The sequence below is a fragment of the Vicia villosa genome, linkage group LG2, assembly GCF_029867415.1.
Source record: "Vicia villosa cultivar HV-30 ecotype Madison, WI linkage group LG2, Vvil1.0, whole genome shotgun sequence".
In the NCBI taxonomy this organism is placed as follows: domain Eukaryota; kingdom Viridiplantae; phylum Streptophyta; class Magnoliopsida; order Fabales; family Fabaceae; genus Vicia; species Vicia villosa.
In genome coordinates, this window is record NC_081181.1 from 178,713,605 (window position 1) to 178,727,822 (window position 14,218).

The window sequence follows — 14,218 nt, forward strand, 5'->3', positions numbered from 1 at the left end:
CTTCACCAGATAAAGACTTCACTAGATATTATTTGATATCAGGAGTTGTCATCATCAAAACTAAACAGCTACTCAGTTGACTCGCATTTTGGCTATCCACAAAGTTTACTAACTTGGATCACCTTGACAATACGTGCAAGCACATAGATTTATAATTTATGTATTTAATATATACAGAGGGCAAAAAGGTAATTGTACACATAAAAATTATCAATTTTGTCACATCACAGACATTTTTGTGACTTGGATAACAATTATGCGTTTATAGATACCACTCATTATTTATTATATTAAATATATGATTTAGTATTATTGTCAACGTCACGAGAACATATAACGTCACATAGATAAAAAAATTAATGAGAGATAAAATGAATAAGTGAAACTTGTTCGATTGTGTGGTCTTAGAATGCACTAGAGTTAATTAGTGAAGTACAATAAACTATAAAAAATGATGTACTTAAGTGCAATACATAATATCGTAATACATGTACGATTATCGCGATTTCGATAATATACTTTGTCACATTTATTTATGTAAAAGTGAAACATATGGGCCAAAACGCGACCCAAATAGATCCAATAAAACCGGACCAAAAGAACAGAAGAAAAAAAAACAAAATCTTAGTATTACACTCCATTTCTGCGAAGAAAAGTGTGCGTGAGAGAGAAAAACAGAAACCGATCGAAGATGTTTCTCCGTGCGGTGGCGCGGCCATTGATGGCGAGGATAAAGCAAACAACAGGGATCGTCGGACTAGACGTTGTTCCGAACGCAAGAGAGGTTCTAATAGGTCTTTACAGTAAGACACTCAACGAGATCCAGAAGGTTCCAGAAGATGAAGGCTATCGTAAAGCTGTTGAAAGCTTTACCAATCACAGGCTTAAGGTTTGTCAGGAGGAAGAAGATTGGGAGAAAATTGAGAGTCGTCTTGGTTGTGGTCAGGTTGAAGAACTCATTGAAGAGGCTCAGGATGAACTCAAACTCATCGGCTATATGATTGGTATTTTTTTTTTGTCTCTTTTGTCTTTTGAAATTGAAGAAAATTTGAATGCATTGGGATTTTGCTGTGAATTTGCATTATTGTTGATTCTTTGTGTGTTAAATGTTGGGAATTGTTTGGGGAAATTCCTTTTAATGAAAATTGGGAATATATTTAAGGGAAATTAGGGTTTCATGATGCTAGTATTCAATGTTGTGTTGTTTAGAATCTGCTCAATATTAATTGTTGTTGCACGGATGTTGTTCATTATGTGGTGTGATGGATTTGTGAGTATTTTGTTTCTTATTTGTGTCCATGCTTTTGTTTCTTATATATCATATCCCTTGTGTCCATGCCTTGTAACAAAAAATGGTACTTATGCTAATAATCTTTGGAAAGCTTGCTGCACTAAAATATGCAGAAGTTTACTGATCAGATCATGCATAGTAAATACAACCCAGGTTACGCTCATTAAAAAATATGAAATATTTGTGAGCGTTAATGTAGCAACGACAGTCTAACAGTGACAGAGTGTTTGATGTGTGTCGGTATCTGGGACTGGTACAACATCGGGGGATATGTGATTATGTTCAATAAGTTCAATTTTCTAAAATTATTGTGGATGTCTGTTTAATGTTTGTGATTGTGTCGGTGCATAGAAGGTACATAAACCCAGACCCCTAGAGATACCCTCAAGTCCCTGAAACAATACACGCCCACCCTTGCAGCAAGACTACATCCAAAGTCACTTTAGAGCTTCTATAGCAATGATACAGCACTTTAGTGTGGTGTAATTTGATCAAATTGCTATTTCTTGCAATCTGCAACTGAATAAAAATCTAAATTAATGGTTAACCACCAAAGTCAATGCCATTAACCTATGCTTCAAGTCATATACCCTTCGAACAGCCTATTCTTGCGGCCTTTTCTTTCATTTTCAATGTTTGCGTTGAAGAAAATTTGAAATTATATTGTCTGTAATTTTTTTTTATTTGTTGCATTTTCTAGATTTTGTTTTTTTTTTTTTCCATTGATTAGTGTTTTTATTGAGGGTAAACATGAATATTTTATTTAAAAATTGTAATAATTGATTTTTTATCAACCAACCAACTAGAATAATTTGTTTCAGTGTATAGTTAGTCAGATCAGTTGTTGATGAAATAATCAATTATTCTAAGTGGTTGATATATCAACACTTGTCACTTGATGAAGCTAAATTTATTGATTTTAGATGACTTCATTTTGGTTGTAGTGGTGGTAGTAGTTATTTGTTGTTTTAATTTATAGGTTTCTTTATGCTGTGTGTTTTGGTTATTTTGTCTTTCTAGGTTTTGAGATGCTGTTTGTATGTTTTTTAATGTGAAAGAGAACTATAATGAATGACAAATGGTAGGCAATGGGAGCTATTTGTGAATTTGGGGAAAATGTGGGGGAAATTGGTGATGGTGAAAAAATGGCATATTTATTTGGGGGAAAGATGGGGTTCTTGATGTAGTATTCAATGTTGTGCTGTTTAGAATTTGTTCAATCTTACCAATCGTTAGTTGGTTCAATGGTGATTGGCGTTGGACTTGGTAGTGATAATCACAGTTCGATCCCCCGCAACTGCGATCGGGAGGGGGCTGAAACCACTTGATGCTAGAACTGACTCCCGAACCGGACTAAACCAGTGGTGATAAACCAAAAAAAAAGAATTTGTTCAATCTTATTGTGATGTTCATATTGTGTCTCTTCTGTATTATCGACTGGTCTAAGATTAAGATCTATTAGGAGTACATAGTACCTTTGTGTTTGTTCTCTATCACATTTCTTGATCAATGAATTGAAACATTTTTTGAGAATCGCCTGGTACAGAATGACCACTCTCTGATAAAGTAGATAAAAAAAATTATAGTATTTGGCAACTCCTTAGATGCCTATTTATTCCCTATGCATTGAAATCAACAATACTAGGCCAGAAAATCTCACCCTTTTGGTGCTGACTGTTTGCTTACCAATGTTAAATGTTTCACTGATGTATGTTGTTCATTCCCGTGGTGTGATGGATTTGTAGGCATTTTGTTTCACATTTGTGTATTTTTTACCTTTGTAGAGTTTGTGTGAATCAAGATTAGGAAAAAGGCAAATGCAAATTTGTATTTTCCTGAATTTTTAAAATTTTTTGTATTTGTTTACTTGTTATTTGGTGTCACTGACACTATCATTTGAAAATTATGAAATATTTGTGATGAAAGTCTATGTGGAACCCTTTGTTTACTTGTTATTTGGTGTCACTATCATTTGAAAATTATGAAATATTTGTGATGAAAGTCTATGTGGAACCCTCACTTTAAGTTGAAGACGTGTTCGATACTAGAATGACAGGGGCACATGTCTTTCTTTACATTTACTCATTTCTATTTTCTCAAATTAATACCTGTATGTACGACATTGTAGTGTCGTGTTCAATGTCATTGTGTGCCTTAGATAGTGTCGAATCCCAGACACAATACATATCCAAGACCGACTATCAAAATCACTACATAGGATCTATTCACCTTTGTAACCAACATATTCATGACTTAACCTTCGCACATTACCTTTTTGGAATGAGAAAACAATCTATTGAGAGTTTAAAACCCATATACTAATAAACACTGAAAGGAAATAAAAAACCAATCACCCACCAAGTTAAAAGCCATTTTCCCATACTTCAAGTCATATACCCTTTGAGCAACCTATTCCCGCCGCTTTGAACCACAACTGCATCCAGATAGCAAACCCATTTCAAAGACAATTTTTCAGTGAATGAACCCCTAAACCCTTATATATAAGAGTTCCTATTTGTTCTTTTCCTTTTAGTTCTAATAGTCGCTGACCTTCTTTGCTTTTGCAAGTCTCCCTAGTTCTCTACTACGACTTTATCCGAGTCTCTTAATTTTTTTGGTTCTTTGTTCTCATTTTTCAATTTGTTCTATGTGGATTTTTCTTACTGCATTGCAAAAATTAAGTTGCATCTCTTACTATCATTATTATGGTGGAAAGTTTTTGCATAAATTGATAAGGAAAATGTTATTTCTTTGACCTATATATTATAATATTGGATTGGATGCAGAATGGGATCCTTGGGGTATCCCTGATGATCACGAAATTGAGATGGTTGAAAATGATGCACCAATTCCAAAGCACGTTCCTCAACACCGACCTCTTCCTCTCCCTAAGGAATTTCGAGATACGTTAGAGGCACTTATGTCTCAACCAGGAATGACAGAAAAGCTTGAGGCTCTTGTATCTAAATCAGTAAAAGATGGTGCTGGTGCCAGCTCTAGTGAAGAACCCTCAAAGCCAAAGCCTTGAACCTCAGCAATGCTTTGAATTCTCCATTTCAACGTGTTTTCCCTTTAATTGCATTATTAAACTAAACTGGTTGTGTTAAGTAGTTTCAGGGACAAATCCTCTGCTCCAAAACAACTTCAAAGGTTTGAAATAACAAGAAATATCATTGTACTCTATGCTTGACATGATTTTTGATATTAAGAGCTTCCATAATGAACTATCTGTTGAATAAATCAGCATTTTAAATATCATATGTTTTATTTATTTATTGATTAAAACAGCAATTGGCATTTTGTTCATGTTCTTCATCAACAGGTGACCTGTGTAAGTTGTAAGATTGATTGATCCTTTTGAATGTTTGCACTTTATATCTTAATCTTATGTAAATTTAATGTATAAAAAGTGAATGAGCTATCATTAGACATTATACATCAAAGGCCATATCAGGTCGTTAGATCTATTAATAGATGATAAAGTCAAATATTTTTTGGTTGAAAAAGTTGAAAGATCAGGTCATAGTCCAGATTCATTTAATATGCATTGAATAACAAATTTTTTATGATCACCTAAGTAGTTGAGAGTGTTGTTAACATTCTTAAAAGGGATTCTTTGACTTATCAACGAGACTGCAAAATTTAAGTGTTGTAGAAATGCACTCATTTTTAAATTTTTTTTATGGATGAAGTATTAAAATTATATTATTAGGGAAATGTTAACAGTGTCTTTTGGACATTAATAGATTAAAATAGTAAGTTTTTTAAAAAATTTGTGTAATCAATACATTTAAAATGTATTGGAAATTAAAATATTAATTTTTGTAAAAATATTTTTTTTATTTAATATTATTAAAGGTGCTTCGGAGGCACTCATTAGCATGACCATATTATTATTAAATTTTTGTGGTCATTTTTATAAACTTTAAAATTTTGAGGTAAAATTTGAAATTTGGGACCAAGTTGCAACTTTAAAGGGACCAATTTGCAACTTTTAAAATAAAATTAAGAGTCAAATTGTAGATTTTTAAAAAAATGGAGACTACTTTGCAAATTTTAAAATAATAACTATTCAATTTAACATTAATTGATATATACAAGGAAGTTAAACTCTTTCAAATTTAAATTTAAATAACAATTCATAGTTTAAATAAGTATGAATTTCATAATATCAGTTTTTAGCATTTTGTCAGCTAACAACTTGTATCAAAATCATTGACTTCATGTCTATTTACAATTGCCAAATTTGACCAATAACAAATATATAAAAATAAATTATTTGATTTAAAATTTCAAATTAACTGATTTCTATACTACTCTATTCACGATATACCAACATTAGATGTTACATACTTGTGATCAAAGGAAGGACAAATCCCTTTCTTAAACAATGTCCTCTCTTTATTAAAGAATACGTAAAAAAAGCCATTTCATGAGTTGGTGTCTAAAGATCCTTTTATAAGACATTAAACTGGAGTATTTTATTTTTTAAATTCTAGATCCTTTTATATATATATATATATATATATATATATATATATATATATATATATATATATATATATATATATATATATATATATATATATATATATATATATATATATATATATATATATATATATAATCAACTTACTCTAAGAGTAAGTGTTTTTAGCTTACTTCACAATATTAACTTTTAAATTAGATTTAATCAACCAGTTAATTAAGTAAAAATGTTAATTAAAATTTTTAACCATTAAATTTTAGTCCAATTAAAAGACTAAAATCTCAATTTTTAACCATTAGATTTAATCAAACGGTTAATTAAATAAAAATGCTAATTACAATATTTCTCCTCTGTTTGATTTGATTCAAATCACACACCTAAAATCTCAATTTTAAAAGTTTTAAAAGATGATTTGAGATTTTACTTTTTTTTTTTTACACAATTTGAGATTTTACTTGTGACCTGACTTTAACAACCTTAGATATGGTTCTTGTTCCAAAAACTCGATTAATTGACTTAAAATATATTGTTTATACTCAATCATAAACATATTGAATTATGCATGCAAAAAATATACGAATCTAAAACTCGATCCTCAAAGATGCGCAATTAAAGAGGAGACTCAATGATTAAGACTAAAATCAAAATAAATCTTAAGAGACAAGCAACAAAACCATTATAAAGACATGTATAGTCTCCCCTTAACGTAGCAGAGACATACAACTTTAAGAGTCATTTCTTTGCTGAGAATAGGCTTTATGTCTATCTTCAAGTTGACCTATCTTAGGAGGAGACCTGTTTGAAGAAGAAATTGTTGGACTTTTGCGAAGTTTGTGCTTTTTTTGACAGTGCCACACCTTCTGAGGCGAATTCCAAGAAACAAAAGAAGCAATACATAGAGACACGTTTGCTGGTGAAGACCGCCACTAGAGAGGATATGTGTGTCTTCTTTGGTAAGTAGCATATAAATGTTTTGGCTTTCTTTAATAAATTTTTGGCAATGGTTTCTTTGACTCTCTTAATCGCTTGCTCGTAGATAAGATGAAGTGTCACAAAACATTGCTTCAAATGAAGAGGATGCCTAGGGTTGCCACTTTGCTTTCAGATGTTGTCCACGTGTCAGCTTCGGTAAGAATTCCAAACAAGTATTTATCCAAAATATTTTATCTTTACTACCTCGTCCAGGATAAAGGTAGCAATTTCTCCTAATCGACTTGTTTTGGGGGTGCCTCACATTCGTAGTCACGTGCAAACAAAGACAATTCCTTGAGGTGGTATTCCCATGATGTGACTTTTGGTAAAGAGCGAAATGACAAAAGACCCCTAACAGTTCTACATTATTTGAGAGGATATGGTCCCAAAGAATGCTCAACCTCAACCCCAGGTGCATGGTCGTCGCTGCTTCTGGCCCACCCTTGTCCCCATACGACTAGGGAACTTCAATATTCTTTCAAGATGATCTTCATGATTTATTTTGACTTATACAAGGAGTATGCCAAGTTTGTGGAATATAGTTATTTTATTTTGTAGATCACTTTTGAGAATGCATTAAGGGAGTAGAATTTTTCTATCTCGAGGTGCAAATATAAAGGGGACATATTCTCCTTGAGCAATTGATGATGGATAGGAGGTCGATTAATATTGAGTCAGACTCGTAGAATTTTTTGTCGAGTTGCTCTCGCTCAATATACCACTTGCTATTGAGTAAATTAATATGTGCATTATTGCTTTTATTTCATTGCTTTTTCTTTATTTTCTTACCACTATGATTACTTGTTATTGCGCTTCCTTAAGTCTCAAGTTCTTTTCGATGGGAATTATCCAACATTTGAGGTCGTGATTAGAAGTTTTATTGGATGTCTCTGAAGATTGTTCCCAGCCAAGGGTTAATCCCCCTTCCTTACCCCCAAGTTTGAACTTGGTTTGAGACCGATGTAGTGAGGACTTACCTTAGTGCTCTAGAGAGTGACTAACTACCAAGACCTTGGGGAGGGGGGTGAGCCCTTATCACCACCCTGATTTATGGTCTATTGTCCTTATCTTTGCGACTTTACTATAGGAGTTTGATTGATTTAGTCATACATCTATACTGTTTATGACAACACCCCTTAGTCATGCATACCCTTTATGGTTATGAAGAAGATAATTTGTTGAAAACTTTATATATCGACATGTAAGAGATATTACATGATAATGCAAAATAAATTTTACATATGTTGAATAGAGATACTTAACCAAGTGACTATGTTACAATTTATTGATATATGGGTAACTCAGTGTGGCATATCTTGGTCGTCTTCAGCCTTCCTTTGCAGTTGTCTCTTGCAGTTATCATCAGTGATTCATGTCATACCTAGTGGGACCACCAACTATCTTATTTGGTGGTTGGTCGTCATTTCTCCCAATTTCTTGACAAGGGAGGCTGTGTTGATCTCAATTTCATTCCTTTAATGGTGCCCTTGGAAGGGTTCCTTGGCCTTGGAAGGGTTCTTCTTTTTCTTCTCACTACTACTATCCTTCTTCCCTTTGGCCCTGCCCACAACCTCTGTAGTTTTCTTAGGAAATCCCATTTCCAAGCAAAGGGGATCTTTTTTTTTCTTTATTTCTCAATCATCTTTCCGACCACTCCCTAGGTGTACTGGACGAGCCTCTTCTTCTTCTTCATAAAGTCATCGATTGGTCTTTCAAATGGACACATTCATTGGTGTTGTAGCAGTGAATCACATAGAAACATCTATATATTATTTTCTCACTCGTGGGGATTTCCTTGACCAAATAGGAGTTTCGTATCCCGACTTTCATGAAGTTGGTATTTGCGCAATCTGTAACACCCTTCTAAACCCCGCGGCAATTAAATAAAAATTTTAGAGTAAACATGAAAACAAAGGTGCCACAATTCAATAAAACAATTCATTATAACTCACTTGTCAGGCTTCACTAGTGAACAATCATCAATTCAATAAAATCATGTTTCTACACAACGGAATATTCATCATACGAATAAGCATAACATCATCTATGCAATATCCCACAAAATTAATACAATAACAACAGAATAGTGTAACATCATAGACTTTAAACTAGCGTTCCCCAGTGTTACAATATCAGAGCATGACACCGACTCTATACTTAAACAAACTGGCCTATGAGCTATCCTCACCGAGCCAAAAGCCGCTACTCGCCAATCTGAAATATCAACAGTAAGGGTGAGTCTCATTCACAATTAACAAATATTATAGAGTCATAAACAATAACACATCATAGTCACATTATTCACCCAATTGTATCATATACAGATATTTCAGACAAGTTTCATCATCATAACAATCAACACATCATCAATATTCATAACACTGGAAAACATCCAATTATGTTATAAAAATCATGCATATGAATGCAACTGACACTATGCATGTGGTACCAACATCATCAATGGGATTAACCCATCGACCGATCCAACATCATCAAGATACGGCCCTGCCAACACAAATTCCACACAATGGGAATTATGCCCTTCACTGAATTCACACATCATTCGGATTCAGCCCTCAAACATATGATTATGAATGAATGCAAACATATATGAAACATACTTATATCCTCGTCAAGTTTATGAGTAACATCATCCAATACTCAAACCATCATCATCATCATCTTCATCAAGCATGTTTACATATGTTAACATCATTCAAATACTATTCAATCATCGTCATCTTACAACCAATAAATCATCACATGATTATTGCTTCAAACATAACATATATTATCGCATCTCATCACATATATGCACAATATATCATCCATCAAACAAACAAAATATTCACATCATACTCATATCATTGCATAGAATGTCTCATAAGCTTCATAATACAATCAAACAAATCATCACATAACTCATGTTTTAAACATAGCATGTATCGTCATATCTCATCATATATGTCCACAACACATCATTCATCAAAACAAGCAAATTATGGTTTAAAAATAAATTCGAGCTACTGCTCATTTCATCATTATAACACAAAGAATATTTCATAAGCTTCATCCTTCTCGAAACGGCACTTAAAACAGGCAAACGGTTTGAAAGTTATGCATCTTTAAACTTTTAAAAAATTATTAGTAGCACGCGGCGCCACACATTGTTCGCGACGCGCTGCCAGGAAACGACGCCTTCGCGGCGCCAACAAGGGACGCGGCGCAAACTGAGTGAAATAATTTTCCTTAAGCTTTCTGCCAAGCAGTTCGCGGCGCCAACAATTGGACGCGGCGCGAACTGACCAGGTCAGAGATCCCAATCGCAAACGACAGCATACAAACCTGAATCCCAAATTCCTCAACCTCGACCAAATCGATTCAAGTTGATCAAACACCACAAAACAGCCAAACAACATATATCATACACACATATAACATATATTATGCATCATTAAGCATCATACAACACCAAATTCATGAGATTAATCAAAAACAGATAATTATCAACAAACATCCCAAAACCCAAACTCTATCATTCGACTCAATTGACATGAAATAATATACCTATATCAGTCCTATTATCCATAACCCGATAATAGATGTTAATCGGAAGAGTCCCCCCTTACCTTAGCCAAGAATCTGGACTTTTCCCCTTCTTCCCCATCAAACCCGTAAGCCCTCTTTCCTCAAATTCAGCAAGAGTCTCCAATCTTCAAACTCGCTTATCTCCCTCATCACGAACTTCCCTGACACGAATTAATATATCAAATCGAAGGAAATTTCGTGTAGAATCCGAATCTTCAAGAATTACCTGGGGCCACGAGCAGAGAGTTATGACTCGTTTTGTGAAGGCTGCACCATGAATACGAAAATAGGTCTTTGTCCATGAGCTCTCTCCTTCTTCCTCTTAGGTTTTCCTCTTCTATTTTCCAATTTCCTTCTTTTTCTTATTTTATGAAAATATATTATAATTTTAGAAAATGGCTTACTAACATAGCACCCCCTCTTTACTAACACCAGGCTTGGCCCAATAGCCCATCTGTTAAGTGCCAAAATGTAGTTATTTTGTGTTTGTAAATAGTGGCACTTATCGATACTTTTTGTTAATACCGTTTGAATAATTCCCCGTTTTTGTGTATATTTGTATCGTTTGTGTTTTGTTACATTTTCGTGTAAATATATACCGTTTGATAGTTTTGATGTCTTTTTGTAGGTATTTATGCGTGTTCGGAGCTTCGAGGAATAAAGTGTCGAAGACACGGTGGCGAACGCGTTTTTAATGAAATAAAAGTTGCTGTTCTGTTGAGCCCGCTTAGCGCGCTCTTGTGGCGCTTAGCGCGGTCTGGAGATTTTGAAGACCAAGACTGGCAGAAAGTTGGGCGCTTAGCGCGAGTTTTTGGCGCTAAGCGCGCTCTGGCGGTTTAGCAAAAATAAAGGGCAGCCCGCTTAGCGCGGTGGGCGCGCTTAGCGCGGTCTGCGATTTTCAGTTTTGCATATATGTTGTAAAATCACAGTTTTTTAGGTTTTTTTATCATCCATTTCCCCCATGGAGTGGCTCTGGTCCAATTTTGATAGTTTAGAGGCATAGGAAACACCATTGGGTGCGACATCATGTGGATTGATCATGGATCTGTCTCGATTTCATTGTACCGGTGAGATCTTTCCGGTTCATCTTCTCTCTTCCCTTTGTTTCATTCCAATGGTGGGTGTTGTATGTATGTTTCTACTCTTATTGTATGTATATTTGTGGATCTTGGGATCATTTATATATTCGCTTTACAAATCATCATTGTTGTTGTTCTTGATCTTTTTGCTTAAATGCTCTGGATTTGTGTTGTTGCAGATATGGACACCATAGATCTTGATTAGGAATGATAACTGTTAGTTTCTGGGTTGCAGACATGGATTTAGGACTAACAATCGTAGTGGGTATCGAGTCTAATGCCTCCGTGTTGTTTGTGTCGGTGGAGAAATCGCTGATGTGAATAGTACGGTTGAGCTTTCGTCGGTGTTGCAGACATGGACACCGATGTGGCATCTCGAGTGATGCCCGGTGATGTTGATGCGTATTGTGAGTGTCGAGCGATAGATCTTCAGATTTAAGTATTCGACGGGTAGAACGAAATGCAATTCCATAACTATTTCTCTTAGACTATTGAGATTGTTTATCTGCTTTTATTTACTTTTCCCGCATTTACTTTCCGCACCCAAATCATGAAACTTAGAACGCGAGATAGTCGAACGGCAGTTTTTCTCAACCAATCTCTGTGGACTACGATACGATATAACCTATATCACCCGGTAATAAATAATACCTATTACTTTTTGCTTGCCGCTTTACCGCTTCAACAAAATGGCGCCGTTGCCGGGGATTGGTTTTGAGATTAATCGCATTGCGATGGTTTTGTGTTTTAAGTTTCGTAAATATGTGTATATCGTATATTTTGTACATAGATGTATACTTGTATAGTTATACTTGTTTCGTTTTGTTTGGTGAACTTACTAAACAAGTTGAACTCGGATTAGCTCTTAAATTACATATCTTCAATTTTCAACTTGTTTAGTCCATTTCACCATTCCTTGTATATTGGTGTTTTTACACATACTTGTATAAACTTTTGCTTTTGATTCGTTTGTTAAGTGTTTGGGCAGGATGTTTCCTTTAGGTTGCGTTTGAGGCGAAAGCATTGGCGTACCGCGAGGAAGTTTCTTACCATTCGCGAAACAATAAAAGGCGTCGAGCTAACGACGTAAAACGAGCGCTTGTTGGGACGCACCCCAACGGTTTTATTTTTCTGTTTTTCTGTAAATGAGTTGTGTAGGTGATTAGTGGAGGTTGCTCTTAGTTTATGTTTTGCTGCATTGGTTTTTCATTTTCTGGTGTAGCACGCTTAGCGCGCTCACCGCGCTTAGCGCGGCCTGGGAGTTTTGTCCAATGAACTCTTTTTAATGGTTCACTCGGCTCGCCTTTTTCCCACTTCCACCAAAGCCTTATAGTGTAGTAATTATTAGTAATATGTGTTAATTCTTTTGTTGTTGTTTAGATTCAAATTTTGGCCCGATTACTTGAAGTCGCATTTGGTAATTCTTCAATTTTGATTGATTCAACATGCCAATTGTGCGGTAATGATTGTTCGAATTTGTACATAGCAAGGTACTCGTTTATCGCTTTCTATAGCATAACATGTTTAGGAGACTTTTCATTTGTACAATTTTCATATTATTCATTCTTTTTGCATAACTTGCTCATGACTTGAATCACATTAGTTTCCCCTTTTACCATAAATGTGAGGTGGCTTTCCATTGTGTACATATGCGAGTGACTGACATTTCTTGTTTTAACTGGATATTATTATGTTTAATCTTTCGTTTGTGTTGATTTTGTGAATGCACGAAAGTGATCAAGGCACTTGTTTGATTTTGAGCACAACTACCATAGCCAAATGTCAATTCACCTTGTGAGTGTGTGACCATTCGTAACCCCTTTGCACCTAATTTGTCATTGTCCATTTTGTTTTTGAACTTGAGACATAGTTCACCTTTTTGATGGATTTTGATTATCGTTTTTCTTGAACCCTCATCTATGATGTTTAGTTGGATTTTTACCTTGCCTTAGAAAGTAGGGAGTATTCACTTTATGTTATGGTTGGATTCAAGTTGGGGAGAGGATGTTTGCTTACTTATATTGTGGTTGGTGTGAGGTTGTGAAAAGAAAAAAAGAAAAAAAAATTGTGAAAAAGAAAGAAAAGAAAAAGAAAGAAAAAAGAAAAAAAATTGGAAAAAGAAAATAACAAAAAGAGTTGGGAATAAGATTGTGCTAATAAGTATTGGGTTTGGTGTGAAACATGTGATGAAAAAGAAAGTTTGATTGAAATTCCTTTGTTTGGAACTTTGTGGAAGTAACTACTCCCTTAGGTTTAGGCAAGTTTTTGTTTCGATTAGCTTTAGGACTTATCGCTTGTTTGTTAACCGAGCCACATTACAACCTTTAAAGCCCTTGTGATTCGTGCCGTTGCATTTTTTATACTATTTTTGGATGAATGCATAATTTTGTCTATTGTTTGCAAGATTGTCGGGTGTGTGTCAAAGTCCTCGCCTTTCGGTGTTTTTCATCTACCGGTGAATTTTTGCTAGGCGTGATTCGTGATTGAGCTTGTTTTGTTTTAGAATGTTTTGTATGAATTTTGTACTTAGGATCCGTTTCATTTTCATGTTGTCGTTGTAGGATTGTGGTAAGTATTTACTTTGTTGGTACATTTTTGTTTGAACAGTACAATTGTTTCGTTTTTCCAAATCTTGTTGATTCTTGATTCTTTGATTTTTACTTTTGCGATTTGAGTGTTTGGCCTTGTTTGAGGACAAACAAAATTCAAGTTGGGGAGAGTTGTTAAGTGCCAAAATGTAGTTATTTTGTGTTTGTAAATAGTGGCACTTATCGATACTTTTTGTTAATACCGTTTGAA

General features: G+C 34.6%; 1 protein-coding gene across 1 annotated transcript; it reads left to right on the top strand.

Moving 5' to 3' along the window:
• Nucleotides 1-606: 606 nt before the first annotated feature.
• Nucleotides 607-4,531, top strand: LOC131653115 (probable NADH dehydrogenase [ubiquinone] 1 alpha subcomplex subunit 5, mitochondrial). The gene is made up of 2 exons (XM_058923165.1): nt 607-1,004; nt 4,078-4,531. The coding sequence occupies exons 1-2, from the start codon at nt 692-694 to the stop codon at nt 4,317-4,319; spliced, it is 555 nt and encodes a 184-aa protein (XP_058779148.1). The 5' UTR covers nt 607-691; the 3' UTR covers nt 4,320-4,531.
• Nucleotides 4,532-14,218: the final 9,687 nt, after the last annotated feature.